The sequence below is a fragment of the Conger conger genome, chromosome 8 (genome assembly GCF_963514075.1).
Source record: "Conger conger chromosome 8, fConCon1.1, whole genome shotgun sequence".
Lineage (NCBI taxonomy): Eukaryota > Metazoa > Chordata > Actinopteri > Anguilliformes > Congridae > Conger > Conger conger.
The window spans coordinates 13,628,306-13,649,078 of NC_083767.1; the positions used below are offsets into that span (position 1 = coordinate 13,628,306).

At 43.3% G+C, this 20,773-nt stretch overlaps 1 protein-coding gene across 1 annotated transcript in view; it reads left to right on the forward strand.

Moving 5' to 3' along the window:
- hhip (hedgehog interacting protein) overlaps window positions 1-10,742 on the forward strand; it is a 33,746-nt gene extending 23,004 nt beyond the window's left edge. Inside the window, exons 10-13 of the mRNA XM_061253316.1 lie at window positions 907-1,046; window positions 1,994-2,075; window positions 7,834-7,982; window positions 9,166-10,742. Of these exons, the coding sequence (XP_061109300.1) occupies window positions 907-1,046; window positions 1,994-2,075; window positions 7,834-7,982; window positions 9,166-9,359 (565 nt within the window). The 3' untranslated portion in view covers window positions 9,360-10,742. The remainder of the gene's footprint in view (window positions 1-906; window positions 1,047-1,993; window positions 2,076-7,833; window positions 7,983-9,165) is intronic.
- Window positions 10,743-20,773: the final 10,031 nt, after the last annotated feature.

The following is a 20,773-nucleotide window of genomic DNA, read 5'->3' on the forward strand; positions in this document are numbered from 1 at the left end:
GGCTTAGTCATTTTGGCTGATTGTTATTCGGTTTGATGTAAATTGCGATTTTTTTCTTTTGCTTGTCGTGGTCTCCTGCCATTTTGATTTGGCTGCCTGTGGTGTGGGTCATCCTTTAACTTAATTTGTGATTCCTTACTCTCAACGGATTTCAGTACATGATCTGTGTGTGTACGGAGAGGAAATGAGAGTCAGAGCACAAGAAAGAGGCCCCTGATTAACCTGTCAGAAAACGGTACCTCTGTTTGAAAGGGAATCAAACCTGATCTGTTTAGATCCATTTTACATTGCCTGGGCCACTTCAAGTCAAAGGAGATGATTTTGTATTTTGACAAATCTGCATTCCGCCAATCTCATGTTCTCGCAAACCTATTCGTTCCATCGTTTTCCGTTTTGTTTGCGGGAAATTTGATTATTGTTTTGAATCTGTATGTAATAGAGAGAGGGATAACTTCACTGTAAAATCATCAAAAAAGTTTTACCGATTTTTGCTAAAGGAACTGGATTTTGGCCCTCCATTTTTTAGTTTGAAGAACTAGCTAGATCTCTTAAGCCTCTTTCGCAAATGAAAATCATGTGTCAGATATGCTTGCTTGTGAATAGGAGGCTAGCTGCTGCACTGTTGCTGTTTTCCGTGATGTCATGTTGTGACACGCTGCGTTCCGCTGTGCTCTGTTGCTGTTGTTTGTGATGTCATGTCGTGACGCTCTGTGCTCTGTTGCTGTTGTTTGTGATGTCATGTCGTGACGCTCTGTGCTCTGTTGCTGTTGTTTGTGATGTCATGTCGTGACGCTCTGTGCTCTGTTGCTGTTGTTTGTGATGTCATGTCGTGACGCTCTGTGCTCTGTTGCTGTTGTTTGTGATGTCATGTCGTGACGCACTCCGCTCCGCTGTGCTCTGTTGCAGGAACCTGCGCATCCTCCAGCCGCCTCCCGTGGGTGTGCCCGGCGGGGCTTGGCAGGAGAAAGCCCTGTGTCTGGGCAGCAGCGCCTCCTGTGGCAGCTCTCTGACAGGACACATCCTGGGATTTGGAGAGGATGAGCTCGGTCAGTAAACCTCATTCACCTGAGAAGTTTCACTTGCTGCAATCATGTTTGACATTCTCCTGTTCTTAGAACTGACATTTTCAAACTGGTTTTATTGGAAGGTCGTTTGACGTTTCTCACACACGCCTTGTTTCACACAAAATATTTCCGAAATAGTTCTTGGGACAATGCCGAAAATAAATCGGCAAGAACTTAAGGCAAATGCAAAAAGTTTAACAAACTTTTGCTGGAAACTGGATTTTGGCCCGATATTTAAAATAGAAGAAAAACTTGTATCAAGAGTGGCTAGCTCTCTTAAGCCTCTATTGGATGTATCGCATTAAGAATGTGACCCAATCTGAAACCGCCTCTCAACTTCCATTGGCTGTGAGCGGAGCTGCGGCCAATCACACAAGGCGCATTAAAACGCGGCGTTGCCGGCCGCGTGGGCTGTTGACTTCCCCGCCGCCGGCCCGGGCGGCTGCGGCATCTGTACCTGCTGGACACAGTTAGCCGGCGCGGCGTCTGAGGGAAACAGCTGCGCACATCTGGTCCCCCCCCGCTCCCTCCTCTGACTCATCACCGGCATGTAATGCCTCATTCTCAACGCCAGCGGAACGGCGAGAGCGAAAATAACTGAGGGATGGAGTAACTCTCGCGCCGGCCAGATTTGCGATCCGGTGATTGAGATAGCATTTGTTACTGATTTGCGGAGAGATGGAGGGGGGCTGGTTGTGTATCCCACAAGAGAGCAGGAATGACACATGGGCCCATGAGTTTTATGTGCGGGGCCCTGCTTAGCTGCGTTTTACAGGCCCGCGGCTCCGCTTTCATTGAGACCGCGGCGCTTTCGCTGCGAGCGGAATTCCGCGCGATCCTCCTGTCAGTTGCTGGCTCTCGGAGCCAAGTGCGCCTCTATCAGTCACCCCGCCGGGGCCTGGAGCTCACAGCTGCCTTCTCTCCCACAGGTGAAGTGTACATTTTAGCCACGAGTAAAAGCATGGTCCAGTCTCACAGTGGAAAGCTCTACAAGCTGGTGGACCCCAAAAGGTACGTTCTACAGCCCCTGTCTACACGAGCACGTGTGGAAGTGTACCTACACTTCGGTTAACCCTTTAAAGTGTAAGATCTCAAATATGTGCTTAGAATGTTCTCAACTGAACGTTCTAATGCTGATGTAACAATCACTGCTAGCAATTGTTAGGAATGGAGTTCTAGAACACTGTTTTGGAATTTTGAATTTTGAACATTCCAAAAAACCTACTCTTGAAAGAGTTAACCAGCATTACAGCTAATCCCTGGTGCGCAGGTCCTTAGATAGTTCTGAAATACTCTCTAGGTCACGTGCACTTACCGAATGCATGGAGTGCACAACATCTCTGCGGAGCTGCTCGAGGGAACACGTTGCACTAACATTATGAAATAGTGTTACTTACCGTCCATTTGGTGATTTATACTGGCCCTCCTGCTTTAAACAAATCATCACACAGCTGCGGCCCAAGCCAACAGAAATGACTGTGTGTGGGACGTAAGCAAACCATTCGGAAATGTTGGTGCAACATGTTCCTTACACCGGCATCGTCGTGTGTCCGGTTTCAGTGCAATAGGTTACGGGTGGACCTGTGAGCTGCAGTGTTTTTCAGACCTTTGACAGGGGTGTTGTGCCAAGGAGATATGGCCATAAACATTTAAAAAGGATATAGAACACCAGCTGTTGCCTGTCATCAAAGCGTTTGTGCGTGGTGTGAGTGTGAATCTGCATGTGTCTAAATAAAATGCAATATAACTTCATTTTGAGCCAGGAGGAGTGACTACATAAAGATATGAAGATGATTTCTCACTCATCTAATGTGAATTATAACTTTTGTGGAAACTTATTTCTTTCATTATTATAGTCGCTATCATTTTTTCTTGGAGGTGGGGCAGATTTTTGTTATAATGAAATTGCATTCCAACGACTATACGGTTATATGCAGTGCATGTTATATGCATACACTCACTGAGCACTTTATTAGGTATTTATTAGGCTTCTGCTGCTATAGCCGATCCACTTAGGTTTGACGTGTTGTGTGTTCAGAGATGCTCTTCTGCATACCACTGTTGTAATGCGTGGTTATTTATGTCACTGTCACTTTTCTGTCAGCTTTGACCAATATGGCCCTTCTCCTCTGACCTCTCTCATTAACAATGCATTTATGAGATACTCAAACCACCCTGTCTGGCACCAGCAATCATTCCTTGGGAAAGTCACTTAGTTCACAATTTTTCCCCATTCTGACATTTGGTCTGAACAGTTGAACCTCTTGACCATGTCTGCATGCTTGTATGCATTTAGTTGCTGCCACGTGATTGGCTGATTAAATATGTGCATTAACAAGCTGGTCTACCCAATAAAGTGCTCACTGAATGTATACTTGTGATCACCAATTTTAGACAGAGAAAGAATGAGTTTTTCTGGGGGTACAGTGAGGGTAGCAGAGATTTTTGCAGTGGTACCGTCACTGCACTGTGGCACAGGAGGGATCCCAAACACTCCCCTTTCTGCCCCAGTACGTTCATGTGATATAAACTGCACAAGTGGAAGTAATAAACTCTTTCTCTGCGGCCAATTTCATTACGTGGAAATCCTTGTTTTCTACAGATCGTTAGCAGCCACGCTTACAGCTCCAGCCCTAGATGTGAAAAGCCCTGACTATTAATCTTTGGTGTCATAATGTTTACCATGTGCTTTGCACTATTAAAATAACACCGTGAATAGTAAAATTTTAAGGATTTAATTATCTTTAAAATATGTATCTCTGTAAAACTACATAAGCCTACATATGCAAGACATTTGTCCTGTACCGCAAGAAACTCGGATCACAAAGTCTATGAATTCCCTCTTTAACAGTCCAACATCTGGAGTGTTCAGTTTTCATAAACCCTACGATATCAAGTGGTTTAGGCATTAGTTTAATTCTGATACAAACGGTTCTGTAAACACAAAATACATTTCAAATGACTGTTGTTTTGGACTTACATATTTAGGATCGCATTTGTGTAAGCAGAAGCAGTCTCAAAATGGAAAATGCAAACAGATCTGCTCAACCCTTAAATAAAACTAGACACAAGAAGCATTGTTTTATTCAATTTCTCTGAATTCATACAGAAGTCAGCTTTTTCCAGCCTTTAAATAGTTTGCAGAAACAACAGCTCTAAAACACTGACTCACTTGGGCTGGTCTCGTGCCAATAGCAGGTGAGTTGAATCAAAATGGGCACGTTTCTTAACAACAAGCCGACACTCAAGGGTTAAAGAGTTCCTCAGAAGGCTTTTTTTTAATGCACATTACAATAGGAATTGATCCCCTGCTAATTGTCTGTAGGTGATGACAGTGCCACCCAAGTCTAATGCGATTAATTAGGCCAGATGTGCCTGCCTCCCCCCATTCAAGGCCCCCGTGTTGCTCTGTGTTTATGTTTTCTGGCATCACAGATTTTTTTCCAAAGCACAGTTCTTTCCACCATGTATTGGGCTTGTTTAGTCTGTCGGGTCCAGGGAGGGGGGATCTGATCTCGAACACCAGGCCCCCCGATATTAGGATCCCCTTACGGGGGTGGGGGACAGGGAGCGGGGGGGACAGGGACGGGTGCAGAGGCTGACCTCGCCCCCCCATGCTCCCGTGGCTTGATCGAGTAGGGTGGTCTTACGCTGATGTACCTGAGGCCAGCAGACCCCTGGACCCCCCCACGGTGGGGCTTGTGTGTTCCCGCGGGCTGCGGGTCGGGGGATTCGGGGAGGCTCCGCACATGATGTTTTGATCACGACGGTGGCTTTGGGGAGCACGCACGCAGAGCCCCAAATTGCCCCAAAGGTAAACACTTCCCGCCAAGCCGTCTTTATTTGTTCGTATTTGTTTGTCAGTTGAACGGCGCTGAATAATATGCGGGCCACCATGAATTAAGGACGGGGCCTTCAGAATGGGCCTGTATCCCGCGCGCGGGGCTCGGCCAAACACCGACTGCTGCTTCTCCCAGAGAGGAGACGGAGGAGGGGGAAAGAGATAGCAGGACTTAGAATGCCTTACATGGATTTTATTTTATTTTCTTTGCTTAAACCCAGGCATGTGTAGCTGACAAACCTTCTTGGGACTTTTGAAGGGGAGCCGCGTCCCATGTTCCGTAATTAGAGCAATGTAATGTCTGATTAAGACACGGAATGCATCGTTGAGAATTCCTTATCTCAACTGCCTTGCCACACGCAGGCTGCGGCCCCATGGGAGGTGTAGTCAATTACAGAGAGACTCTTATTTATTCCTACAGCTGAAACTGGACACCGCGGTGCAGGGGGAATCAGCCGGCCAGGGGCACTGTGAGAGGAAGGGAGATTATACTTTATTTATTTTATAACATACTGTATTTGCTATAACTGAGGAATTTACTCGTCTGTGTGCAGTGCCTGTTTTATCACAAATAAGCTAAAGAACTGAAAGAGTTGAAATAATGCGATTACATATTTTAATGGTGTCTGACCCTGGCTGTTGTGGGCTCATGTTGACTATTGGCACCTTTGAATTAAAAACCAAAATCTTGCTTTTTTCATCTCATTTGCTTGTGGGCCCTGTCTGTAGTTAGCATTTTTCTGCAGCGTGAGCCTGCATGTCCACAGCAGCCCCAGACAAGCAGACATACTCGACTGTGTGACCCTGAATAATCTCTGTGGCGTTTTCTTTAAACGAGCCACACACAGTAAAGGGTTAGTACAGTCAAGCAGTGAAAGCGACCATGGACCCATTCTCACACAAGCAGCCTGCAGAACATCCATGGTATATTCATATTTTAGGCCTCCTATGAAACAGATGATTCGGGCATCCCTGAGATGAAAAAACGATTAACCTCTCCACCATTTTTTGAATAAAAATAAAAAATGATATAAAATTTTTAAAATAAACATTTTGAACAAATAATTCTCATGGCCTCTAAAGCCTGTTCCTTTTAACATACTGGCTTTGGCTTCGATACAAAGCAGGACTAGGCTAGGCTAACTTTACAAAAAAAGAATGAACAGAGTGAAAGCGAGACACTAAAAATGGGGCTTCGGAGCAGGTGAAGTGTCTCCCTGGCCAGAACAAAAGGGAGGAGGGAGGCCTATCTCTCTCCCTCCTGTTTCTTTCCGCGGGAAGCAGACAGCGGTCGGCCGTGCCCGCGTAGCCCCGGCCTCCTCCCATTTGTCAGCGTGTGTTTTATGCGAGGGCCCTCCTGATGTTGTCTCATTCCCACAGTTCTAGCTGACCTCTCTGCTTTGTGGAGGGCTAGAGGAGCAGGTGTTGCTTTCATGACCACCCTGGCAGTACATTGACCCCTGGAGCATTAACGGGGTTCCTTAAATCCTCCAGGGACTCCTCTTTCTCTCGCTCCCTCTTTCGCGCTCTCTTTTTTTTTTTTTTTTTTTTTTACGGTGTAGTGCCTGTCACAACGATGTCCCACTACACATGTAGCGCGTGTGAAAGAGCGCCGGGCGTTGTGTGCGAGCGTTTTGGAGAGACGGGGGATCATGGGAAGGTTCATCAGCCGGACTGCCGCCGCGGCCTGGTCTCACACTCACGCAGAGCGTATTTTACACAGCCGTGATGGGTTGCTCTGAAAATAAGAATGTATTCTGAGAAACTTGAGTAAATCAAGGCTTAAGTTTATAAGCCTGTTACATTTGATTATGGTAATATGATGATGGAAATAACATTGCCTAAAGTGTATATAATCTGAATATATCTAAATACTAAAATACTGTTATTGACCGTTATAGTACATACACAGCAAATAAACTGAACTAACCTTATTAAATAAGCTATTACCAAAGTGCACCGCAATATCTCTAGGAATTTGTGTGTATATGAGTGTGTACATATTTGTGTGTGTGTGTGGAGGCATGCTGTTTTTTGTCCCTGTGAGTCTCTACCTGAGTATGTGTGGTCCAGTGTGCGTGTATGTGTGTCAGAGAGAGAAATGTGTGTGAGAGTGTGTATGTATATGAGGGTGTGTGTGTATGTGTGTATATGTGTATATGTGTGTTTGCATGTGTGTGTATGTGTATATATGTGTGTGTGTGTTTGTTTGTGTATATGTGTATGTGGTCATGTGTGTAGTTGTGTATATGTGTGTGATTGTGTGAGGGTGTGTGCGTGTGTGTGTATATGTGTGTGTATGTGTTTATATGTGTGCGTGAGTGTGTGTATGTGTATATATGTGTGTGTGCATGTGTATATGTGTATATGTGTGCATGTGTATGTGTGTATGTGTGTATACATGTATAAGAGAGTGTGTGTGTGTGTGTGTATGTGTGTATATGTGTGCGAGTTTGCGCATGTGTGTGTATGTGTGTATATGTGTATATGTGTGCATACGTGTGTATATGTGTGTGTGTATGTGTGTGCGTGTGCGTGCGTGCGTGTGTGTGTATATGTGTATATGTGTGTATATATGTGTGTGTGTGAGGGTGTGTGTGTATATGTGTATATATGTGTGTGTGCATGTGTATATGTGTATATGTGTGCATGTGTATGTGTGTATACATGTATAAGAGAGTGTGTGTGTGTGTATGTGTGTATATGTGTGCGAGTTTGCGCATGTGTGTGTATGTGTGTATATGTGTATATGTGTGCATACGTGTGTATATGTGTGTGTGTATGTGTGTGCGTGTGTGTGTATATGTGTATATGTGTGTATATATGTGTGTGTGTGAGGGTGTGTGTGTATATGTGTATATATGTGTGTGTGCGTGCATATGTGCGCAGTGTGTTCACACCCTGCTCTGATTGTTCCCATGTGTCCAGGCCCCTGGTCCCTAAGGAGTGCCAGCGGTTGGTGGAGGCCCCGGAGCTCCTGGCCACGGCCTGCTCACGGCAGTGCAAGAACGGCCACTGCACCCCCTCGGGCAGGTGCTGCTGCAACCCAGGCTGGGACGGGCCCTTCTGCAGAGTGGGTGAGTGACAGCGACCCCCAGCCTCCACCCCCACCCCCACACACCCCAGAGACTCTCCACGCTACATCTTTCTCTGTGTCTGTCCTAGAGAAAATCATGTTCCAAACAATATGATGAAATTATTTTTTGATAGTTTTTCAGAAATTTGTTGTATTCCCATTGGTTCAATTTAAATCAATTCAATTGAATGTTTTCAATATCTGTAACTTAGCCTTGCCAGGATTATAATTTAAGCAATGTAGTCTCAGGAATGAAGCTTTAATGTAATCATAACATTAGGCGTATATATTATTCTAGCCGAATGAAGAACCACTCCTAGTTTTTTGAAGATTACATTGAGTGTTGTGAATGACCTAATTAGCCACATCTTATGTTCTGCCTTCTTGGTTTTTGTGTTGATTGAGGTATGTTTTTGTATGCTGTACCCTGTACGATCAGAAATAACAATGAATGCAATCCATGCTAAAATCAATGTGAATTATGAAACAAAACATTGTGCTAATTGTGCCACACAATCACTTGAGGATTAAAGATTCTTCGTTAACATACAGAAAAGCATAACGTTAACTATATCAAGGGATTTGCTGTGTTTTGGAGAGAATACATGGGCCTGAGTTAATCAGAGGAACACAGTACCTCGCGTAAGATCTTTTTAATCTAATTCAGATTTCTGATACAAATCACTTTAGTCATTAAGGGAATAGGTTTCCATTTTGTTTGACTCTGGCCTAGGTTTGCTGGCCAGCCTTCATGAGAGACCCTTGGATGTTTTGGTATGCTGTAGGCAGTGACATATTGAATGGCGCTTGCTACACCAGGCTTTGACGTCATACCTAAGGATATGAATGGCCTCTTTTTAACTTCCATATGCGTGTGCCATTGAACCATTGTTGTTTACGGTGTGCAAATTCCTTTCTTGCGTCAATGACAAGATTTAGACTGGGATTGACGTAGAGCCGATAAGCCTCTCGTTTGTTCAAGGTGCAGTGACCTGCACATTTAGATATTTATGGCCTTTTTGTTGGACTGTAGCGAAACCCTTGTTTAATATAGGATTGCGGAAAGTCCTGGTAACCTTTCCCCGAGCCTTTGCGGTGTATGTGGATCCCCTTTTATGGGTTTGAGGAGAGGAAGCGAGCGCCCGTCTGAATGCTGTCTGTCTGTCCGTGTCCGTCCTCCGCAGCGAAATGCGAGCCCCCCTGCCGTCACGGAGGAGTGTGCATCGAGCCCAACAAGTGCTACTGCAAGATCGGATACTCGGGGGAGCACTGCGAGAAGGGCGAAGGAGGAGTGACGCTGGAGGCACGAGACGGGATCCTGGACCAGATCATAGACATGACGTCCTACCTGCTGGACCTGACCAGCTACATCGTATAGGCAGAGACCGGCCTCCGCATTTCCTGAAGAGACCTCAGGACCCCGGCTCTGTCAATCCACCGTTAGACCATTTCCTGTCCACCTCCACCACCACTTCCTGTATGTTCTCTTGCCAATAAGCTACGCTCTCTTTTTCTTAGAATGAACTTCCCAAAAAAAACAAACAAACCGCAGAAAGCAGCGAGAAGATTGAAGTCTCCTTTTCAAGTTTTCTACTCGAAAAAAAAAGAATGGGATGCTTTGGAGTTGCAGATTAAGTGAGCTCCTTTGTGTTTGGGAGGCATTCTAACAACCGGTTGGCATATCTGTGCCAACTCCGTAGCCGAGAATGGCTCTTTCTGGTAGTACCTCCTCCCGGGAATTGTGGGAGCTCTCTTCCCCTTGCCTTCCTCAGTGTGGGTCCATAGACTGGCAGTGGAAAAGAAAGTGCCCCCTCACATCGAGATCCTTCTGAGGCCTCGTGAACTACACCTTACACACATCGATAGAAAAAAATGTTTCTAAAAAAAGATCTTTACAAAGTTATTCAGAAAGAAAGCTAATGTTCCAACGTAAGCCGTCTGGACTGGAATTCCTGTACGTCCCTCACCGGGGTTCCTGGGTGTCCTGTGGCTTGCGGCTCATGCCAGAAATAGTGACGTTACCGGTGGAAACGCCAACACAGGATGGCCCGTCAAGAACTGCAGAAGCCTGTTTGGTTTCCTTCCGGAAAAGACAGGTTTTCACGGGAGACGTAGATACCTATTAGGATCGGCCTTCTGGACCGAGCCAGGTACAGGAATAGAAGGTTTCCCAAATGTCAATATCAGAACACTGCCACTACATGGGAGAGAGGGGAGAGCGGCCATTTTGTTCATTTTCATTTCTTAATCTGCTTTGTCGTTTGCTTTAAGGCAACTTTAGCTCAACACTTTGTGTTGGGTTGGTGAAGTGAATGGATTTACAAGGGCTCATAACCAATGCCTTTTTTAAATTGAATACAGTTAATGAGGGAAAATTAAGTGTTTGGAGATTTTCATATAAAAATGATTTGGCTACTGTGTGATTTAAGCAACATTACAGAAGACATTGGACACAACTCACAACAGTCATGGCAGATGAATCTTTTTAGAGATTAGTGGTTAAAACAAAATTATATTGTACTGCTGCCTTGTACCTATGTACTGTTCTAGAATAATTATATGGCAAACAAAGGAGACAAAGTAGATTTTTCTTACAAAACTTCATTCGATTAAAATTTGGAGGTAAAATGCTTCACAAGAAATATTTATACAGCATTTAAGTAGAGATGCTTTCTTTTTTGGTACTGTTAGATCCCTTCTCTTTCTACTACTTGTAGTTTCCGACTGCTGGTCATTTTTTTATAAAAATGTCTAAATTTCATTTTCCATCAACTAAAGCTTCACTGACTTCAAAAGGTTCTGCTATTTTTATGTTTAATTAAGACCATGCAAGCTGCTTGATACTGTATTAACTTTTCCTCACTGTCCACTGCGCTGAGTGGCTCTCTCAACGGATAGATCTTCTTACACTGTTAATGCTGGTGGACACACCCGCGTGAAGGACACACGCAGGCTACAGGCCTTTGGTTTGACCCTTCCTCTGTATAACCGGACACATTCAGGTCAAACACCATCCATCTTCAATCCAAGGCAGGTGTGTGCATCTTCCTCCTGACTCCAGGGCTGCGTAAGCAAGCACAGACTCTATGTGATGCGCTCGGTGCTGGAACAAACCATTTTCCGGGCGGGGGGGGGGGGGGGCAGGGGAGACTGGGCAGATGCTATGGAAAAAGAACACCCATCCAAAATACAGTTTGGGCAGAACACCCTGCCATACCATTGTCTCAAATACTGTTATAGACACTGTTGCCTTTTTTGACACATGTTTAAAAAAGTTGCCACAGTCAACTATTTTGTTCTGATGCATGATAGCCTGTTCAGTCTTCAGATATGTTATTTCCAACTGGTTTTGACCACTGAAGCCCTGGACTCCAGCTGAACATGCCCTCCTGTCACCAGTCACACTGAACATTGTTACTAACTACTCAGATTCTGTCATAAAAGGGAAAGCACATCATGATGTATATATCATATAGAACAGAACAAAGTACTACTTAATATTGAGTAATAATAAAGCATTTTTTTATGTTTTTACAAACAGTGGTTTATTTTTTAAAGTGTAGTAATATATGGGTGATGAGGGAGTGTAAAACGCAGTTGAAAAAAGAAAAAGTAAAAATTTGTGAAGTCATTGAACTCTTGTCAAAATCCCTCTGCTTGCGTGTAATAGATTTGTTCATGATTAGACTCAATGTAAGAGTGCATGCTTTCAAAACTTGAATAGCTTAGCACAAAACTGAGCACAAAACGGTATGGCACCCCCTAAAACGATCTTTGTCTTTTTGTTTCATGTGTACATCAGTGTTGCTAAAGAATTTGTTATAAATTCTCCACAAAACGATGCAGCTGGTGATACCTCACCTATGCTGCATTGACTCTCAATTGAAGAAGAGAGGCAGATTTGTTAGCCTTTTGTCATCGTACTCTGATTGTGTTCGCCTTGGTTTTTGTAAACAATTTGGGATTCCAGATCAGGGAACAAGATTGTGTTGATCTTTCTGGTATTTCCACCTGACAGTTTTGTACAAGTCAGCATTAACATAATTTTATTCTGTGTTTAAAAAGCAAAAGCTTTTTAAGCTTAAGTATGGCAACAGCAACTAAAAACTGTGGATTGTACACTACCTTATATAATTATGATGATTTAATTTGGGTCCAGAATAGAGAACACATACATTTCAACTCAAAGCAAGAACATAAAATATGAATCTTGTGCCTACACGTACTGCCCTTCCCCTTATTATGATTCTAACATCTAGCAAATTTTTACTTTTTTACTTTTGTACATTTTTCAACAAATTGTGAAATCATTATTTTATTCAAATGTAGTCATTCCTTTGGAAATTTTAAAGTGCAGGAAATATAATTTTGTTTTTTGCTCTGCAGCAAGATTTTTTGATATGCGAGATTATTATTATTATGTTATTTTATTATTATTAATGATAATAAAAAGTAATAAACGGAAGCTGTTATCTTGAGCATCTTACGGATTATATACTCATTATATACAATGACAGAGTAATAAACAACATCAACAAGTAATATCAAAAGTAATATACCATCATTTTTTATCGATTAGCAGTAAAATGAGTAGTAAGCTCAAACATACACAGCTCAATCATAAAACATCAAGCAGAGGGTGTGTTCGGTTCACACTACAATTATTTTTACTTACTGGGGGTCTTCATTGGGGGATAAAAATGCCCCACACCATAACTACCAAGTTCAACACAATCATTTTGCTTAAGAACACCAACATCATAATTCATTCAAGTTCTTGACGTAAAATATTCCACTCCTCTCAGGCAAGTAGTAGTAGTGAATTTTAATCAAAGCTGTTTTGCCACTCACTGCAGTGGCTTGTAAGTAATACAATACTTGGTTGAGCTCTTGTTTTTTTGCTGTAAGAATAAACTCTATATAAGTTTAGCACTTAATGTGAAGATTGTATTGGGGTTGCTGAAAAACCATTGTGTGAGTAGAGTAATCGATTTCATTATTTAAGTAGTCACGCAGAAGTTATTTAAAATAAGTTGTTTTTTTGTTTGTTTTGTTTTTATTTTATTTTACACTTTTCGTAAAGGTTTCCATAATGTATTGTAAATAAAGCTAGGGTTATGAAGAGAACATCTTGGTTACTTTTCAGAAATATCAATATGTCTATTAAAGTTTATAGCATGTTGCCAAATCACAGAGTGACATTCTCTTTTATTTTTAAAAAATCCAGTCTGTACTATTTCTGTATGAGTGTGTGCATGTGTGCGCTCACTTGTGTGTGCACTGTGTGTATCTGTGTGTGTGTGTGTTGGGTATATGGGTGTGTGTACTACAGTTGAGCTTTGTGTCGGTGACAGGTAAGGCACAATCTCTGTGAAAATACATTTACAATGGTCTCCAGAATTATTAATTAAAAATGCTCCAAATAATAACATGGATAATGATCTATATTTTATTTTTATATTTATAGTTTTCCCATTTAACATACGGGAAAACTATACTTTTACTGCAAAACATTTACTGAATGATTCAATGATTTCTATTTATTTTCATTCTGTTCTGAAAAACACAGGTTCCAAAATTATTGGCAGATGCCGAACAGTTATTGTAGATAATAATTGTCAAATAGATTGGCAATACAATTTTACTTTAATTTAGTTCATCTCAGAACTATATTGTGTCATTCCATCACTTCTTGTTTCACTAGCGTATAAAAATAAGGAAGCCAACATGCAAAATCCCTTTGTCAACCATCAGCATAAGAAAAGCCAAAGAACTGTCAATTCAGAAGACACAGGTGGACCATCACAAGTCAGGTAATAAATAAACGGTTAAATATACCACTTAGCACTGTAAGGGCAATAATAAAAAGGCATAAAACATGGAATCGTTGTGAACTTGGCAGGAAGAGAATGCAAGTGGATATTATCCCCACGGGTGGTAAGGAAGATGGCAAGGGAGGCCATAAGAAACCCAAAGATCGCAGTTTATGAAATGCAGAGATTGGTTGTGTCTTGGGGTCACCAAGTATGAATAAAAAACATAAAATGGCACCTCCATTCCAGCCAACTCTTTTGAAGGGTGGCACAAAGACAGCCCTTACTGAACACAATAAACAAACCCGATCTTGGGTTTGCCAAACCTCATTGGAAATATGACTGGAAGACAGTGTTATGGTCAGATGAGACCATGTTTTGGCCACACCTTCAACATGCTTTGCCGCAAAATGGAGGAGAAACACATCATACCTATAAGTTCAAATATGTTCTCTAACTTATCACAAATTATAGGAAAAGGTTCATGGCTGTTATCTTTGCCTGGGGTGTTTGCACAAAGTATTAAACCAGTGATGCCAATAATTGTGGAACCTGTTTTTTTTGAAAAAATAGTTTTCTTTGAAAAGATGGAAGACTTTGGTTGATTACATTGAGTCATTAATAAAGCACACTACTTTACACATTTTGGAAAATAAAGCTTATGTCAATAACTATTCTTTTTTAGTTCATAGCATTTTTTGTGCATATATGACAAGGGTGCCAATAATTCTGGAGCTCACTGTATATCCTAATTTCCCCAGAAGTTAGGTTCCTATGAATTAATAGGCAATAATGAGAGAGGAATGTGTATTTAATCTTTTTAAAAAGCCAGTCTTGTCCAAGCAATTTTTATATAGATGTAGGGTTTATTTATTTCACAGTGAAATATTGATTTCTTTTTTACATATGATGTAGGTAGGAGAATGTGCAGTCACACATAAATCTTTAATGCTACACTTTGGTAATCTCTTTCTAAACAGAATTCCACCTCCCCAAAATCCTATTTAAACCCATTTACACTCCAGGTGGACAATTACACTCATTTTTCATCTCAGCTGTCATTCCATGAGAGATGATGACCAGGTACTGTATCTGAAACAATGCAAGGAACAAGCACAGGTTTATCCTAGTATTTAAGCAATTAATAAGAAAGAAAATAAAGGTTTCTAAATCTGAAATTACCATTTTTGGTTAAAAGGGAACCTTTCGTGGAATGGCTGAAGCCCAATGGGTCAGTGGTAAAGTTTTCTAGTGGGAGATCTTGCTAGTGTGTCCCTTTGTTGAATGTTGCACTGATGGTAGACCAAAGTCCCACAGGATGATATGTAAATAGATATGTCATCACCTAGAGAAGAAGGGTTTAAGTTAGTTGACTCACAACTAGCTCCTCTGGTTGATTCACCTGAATGAACATGCATCTGAAGGAACTATTTCTTGTCTGCCCATTCCCAAGACATACAGTACACACATGACTGCTAAACAGCAAGGTGCATGGATGCACTCACAAGAATATCATAGCACAGAGATCATTTTTATTGGCTGGTCTTCTTTAATAGCGTCCTGGATATCCAATATTCGCATTGGCTCATGAAAGTCTTCCAAGATTTATAATTAAGGTTCATACTTGTCGGGAATACATAGACAAAATAACTTGTACATAGACAAAATACTGTGCTTATGCTCAATATCATCAATGCAGTACATAACTGGAGACATCTGAATTTAAATCACAAAAAGACATTAAGCATTATTCCTTTAATATAATTTAATATAAAATCTATTAGAATGTAATGTATTACCACATTCTAGAAAGCGGGTAATAAAAATTAATCACAATTAAATGCAGCTGAAGGAGGCTTTTTCAGTCCCTCAATATATTTGATGAAGAAATTTCACCAGAATAACATGTGACATGATGCCATTCAGTCTTTACCACATACTACATTCAACTGAGAGTCCTTTCTCTATTGTATATTAGGACCAGACTATGTTGATGTCAGCGGAGATGTGAAATGTCTAAGGGATAATATAGACTTCATGCCATCAATCTATCGCCCTGTCTAACAGCATTACTGCGTTTCTCGCTGTTCCTCTGCTCTGCTCCGCACTGCTGATGAAGACCACCCACCAACTACAATTCCTGGGACATATTAATAGTAATGCAATACAAAGCTATCTGTGCAATGTTTAGAGCTAATCAAACTAGCATTAAGTGGAACGAGGCCCTGGCACTTTGCGGTTTAAGAGTACGTTTTCATTTATACGCTATCTGTGGCATGAATCATTAGCTCTCTCAATTAGGATACTTTTTCCACAAAACACCCTCATCTGGCTATCTCTCATAAACACTGTAACCCTGCACTTTGAATAAACATAAGAGTCCTGTATACTAAATATTTGAACAACTTTTCTGCTTTATTAAGTGTATTTTGTAATATGGTGTACACACCATCAAAGGTATATAGATATTGATACGGTATAGCAAACACTTTGAAAGACTCCATATATCATATATTCTTTAAAACCTCTATACATCATATTTTTTATCAAATTATTTCCAGGTATTTGAAGACTTCACAACCAATTTAAGATATTAGTTTCTATCCTTCAGTGAGGCCTTAAACGTCAGCAGGCAAAAGGCCCTCCACAGATTCCATTACTGACTAACAAGCCACAGTCTGATTTCAATCAATGTGTCCTTAACTTTGACATGATTAAACGCGTGTTCATTTCATTCTCCACAAATGCGGTTTAGCAAATTAATTCTGGTGATTACAAAACCCAAACTGTGTCTGTTAAGAATTAAATGAACACTTGCACTTAATCAAAGTTAAGGAAAATGTTCACTGAATTCATTCAGCCCTTCATTTTCACATTATTCCCAATATTTAGCTGTGGTCTCACTCTCCTTTCCTTTCTGAAAATGTGTATTCATCTCTGTCCTATTTTTCTGGTTATGCTTAACTCCTGTATATATTACACAACTATTATACAGTCCAGTGCACACACGCACACACACAATAAATGTGAATCCCTGTGTGTTTGTGTGTATGTATGTATTCAGTGAAGAACTTGAAAGCTTGTAAATGTAATTCCTGGGTTTGCTTCCAGGCATCTAGACCAGTATTGTGGATTTCCAAAATATGCACGCATACATGAACATAATGACCTGAACCAGTAATGAAATGCATTACATTTGTTTGTTCACAATTGGCCCCATCACCCCTGCCTCCACCTACGGTACTTTTTGGCTCCATTTAATGGGGGAGTGGCGAGCTACTCTACCCCCTACCTCAGCTTGTTACCATCCAGGCGTTATATTGTGCATTTCCTTCTGGGTAAGGGGCACCCTGAGCCATGGGCCCTGTCATTTACATACGCTTGTAAAACCGTTTTTGTGATTCCTCAGGTTCTTATACTCAAATTGTATTCCAATACATTTTACGCAGTCAGCTCTTTTGTGGATTTCTTTATATTAGTATTTTTTTTTAATCTTTGGCTCTGAAAACCAGAGAAAATCTGCAGCCCAGCAGACGCAGGGAGAAGTGAGAGCCATTCTCGGCCTCTAAATGCCCTCTCTCAGAGCTCGAGTGACACTGTTGATACAAACACTTGAAATACAGCCGTCCACTTCCAACCAGCGCCGATTTCTTTTGTAGGTACTTAAAGACGCTCGTCTAAATATTTATTGTGGTTTCCAGCCTTGCACATCTCCTCACCTAATTTTTGGTTTCGTCACATGAACATCAAATTGTGCTATTTCACTTGCGCACGGGCCTGCCTGAACACGTGCTATCTCTGGCCATTAACAGCGTATTTTGATTTGACCGCAATGTGTGGCCTCTTCCGTGAAAACTTTCCAGACCTGGTGTCCAGACGGCTGTTTACCTCCTCCCTGCCTCCGCACTGACTCGCATCCATGAAATGATGCAATTAAGGTCCCCGTCGAGACCCAATCTGTCACAGGCGAGCATGTGAAACAGCGGACAGCAGCGACGGGGACGAGGCGATGGCGAGGCCTTCACGCGCGTTCTATAGCGCCACGCCAGTAAATCGCCGTTGTGTTTAACGTGTCTGGTCATGTAAGAAACACAGGGGGGGACCAGGCGGAGACCTGACATTTGTTCTGTGCGGGTTTGTGGGTGTGACGGAGAAGGCGCTTCATGTCAAACTCTCCTCCCTGTGACATTCCGCAGAGCTCGGTAAACAACCGATGGCGGACCGGACCACCTAGGATAAGTTTCCATGAGAAGGTGGCTCCTCACATCAATACAAACAGTTTTCCCCAAACACACTGATGGATTTGGGCGGAGGGGCAATGCAAACAGTCCATGACGGCATTTATAATGTGCCATTACAATGGCTGACCCGTGGCTAAATGCTTGCTTGCTGACAGCAGGCAATCGGCACAAGCTTTTGTGCAAGCCAGCATAGGGTATAAACAGAAAGTAACCACAGAACTACTACGTCCGGGGGACATTGGTTCAGGCGGTAAGAGCAGTCATCTAGCAGGCGGAGGGTTGCCTGTTTGATCCCACTGGGTGTGTCGAAGTGTCCCTGAGCAAGACACCTAACCTCCAAATGCTTCTGAGGAGCTGGTTGGTGCCTTGCATGGTAGCCAATCGCTGTTGGCGTGGGAGTGTGTGTATGAATGAGTGAATGAGAAGCATCAATTGTACAGCGCTTTGGATAAAGGCACTACATAAATGCCGACCATTTACCATTTACATCCCAATGATAAGTGTAATCAGGTGAATTAACTCATTGCCTGTACATGTACCTTACCCAACAAAACAACCCTGTGGTGTGAGGCCTACATTTGAAACCACTCAAGCACCATTCACTGATGCATAATCAGTCATCGCAGGGCTCAGTGTGTGTCCAGATCACCACAGGCTGACCTCTCTGCTCTCAGATCAGCCAGCTGATACAGAGCCCTGGATACATCAATCCTTCGTCCCACAACCGAGATGACCACCCAGCTCCAACCCCTACACGGAAACACACACACACACAGATCACTGAAACGCAATCCCCAAATAACCGCAAGCATAACCCGGAGAAGATGGTGACACGAAACGTAAAGGTGGTACCTCGCCCTCGGAACCAAAGGGTAATTGGGTTTGAAGGGATTGTGAATATGAAGCGTAGGGGCTGCTGGGACAAAGAGAAGCTTTCATTTCGGTCCAGCCGATGTCATCTTTAATCCGCATCTGTCGCCGTGCTTACCTCACCAGCCTGAATCAACAGCGCTGCTCCTCAGCCACTTTGCATTTTAGCACACGGAGAGACCGAAAAAAAACAGTGCCAACGAATTAAAAAAGGTTAGCCAACAAAAGTACACTTACAATGAAGTCATGCCGACTGAAGTTGACTCAAACGGATCATTGTCTGTACTATTTCTAGAGTGTGTGAGCTCTCAAGTGCAAATTAAGAAAAGATTAACAGATTAAACAGACATTTGCAATGATGCTTCTCGCACTAACCAATAAGGCCGATTAGCATCATCTTATTTTGAGGAAAACAAAATTGGTTTTCTCTCCCAAAACCAAGCTACACCGCAAATGAGGGTTTTCAGAGTCAAGGGTTGTCAAACATGCTGTTCTCCTGTTTTTTGTTTTTGTTTCCGCTGTCGAGAGCAACCTGTCTCGTGCGCAGTCAATGTCTAAACACCGGCGAGCTTGACTGGGTTCCAGGGCCGCCAGCCTGCCCGGGCCCCAGCCTGCGGCGGGGGCTCGGAGGGCCCGGGCTGGCCCGCGCTCTGGCAGCTCCGGTTCATCTGAAGTTGAGCCACGGCTTGCATCACCCGCGCGCGGAACCGCCGGCCCCGCCAGATGCCGTCCGCCTTATCTGAGCAAACAAGCCTGCGTGGGGAGCGAGCCACCACCGCTATCTTATCGGCAGCGCAGCAAACAGCCTAATCTAACACGCCGCTAACAGGCCCGGCCTGGGAAACCGCCACTGGGCGGCCTTGGCAGATAAAGGACGGGGTGGGGGGAGGGGGGGGAGCCGCTCTGCGGTGGTGTAAAAGTCACTGCAAATTAAGAGCGGGCCACACACGCGGCCGTATCATCAGCACACAAAGCACAACCCCACCCCCCACCCTGACAGCGTCCGGCCCCCCTCCCACTTCCACTCCAGGACCGCAAGCCCCTCATTAACTGCAGACCGGCTCGCTACAAACGTCCCAGACGCGGAACATAGGGGGCATTACGTTACACGCAGGGGCGCACGCAAAATATCTTACACATGTTTGCGCATTCAACCACATGGCTTCATTTCCTAGGCCACCAGTAATTTTGCAGGGTAAATTAGCACAGACACACACACATATACACATACACACACACACACACACAAACACACACACACGTATGTACACAGACAAGAGAGAAAGAAAGGGAAGGGGAGTGTCACTTATGTGCAGAACATGAATTCCAATGCCAGCCTTTAATATATGTTGTTGGAAAGAGGTCCATGTTACACTGGTGTATCTGGTGTAGATGGGGGTTATACACCACTTGGATATACACCGTGAGTTATATTATACAGACTAACTGCAACACGCCCTTCGCTGAACCTCTGCGATATCAATCAATGCGAGTCAGCCAGCCCAGGTGCGTGATCAACGCCGAACCCAGATCGATGTCCCGCTGACAGATCGATTGCTGGGGAATCCATCAGTGCCGCCCGCCCCCACCACGCAGGTGTCCCGTCCTGTGACCTTTGGCTCCCTCGCACCTGGGACAGACCCACCGAAATGTCCCCCCGACCCCAGCCTGTCCATCACATGCCCTCACCTGCTAAAGCCATTACTGACCCCGGAGCGGCAGGTCGGGGCCTGGGTTCCCCCCAGCGCCTCGTCACACCCTCTCACACCAACATCAAAGCCTGCCATGCAGAGATGAACAATGATTCCCTGAAAGGCCACTTCTGTCAGCGGCACAATAAACTCCAGTCCTTCATTATTTTTTGTGAC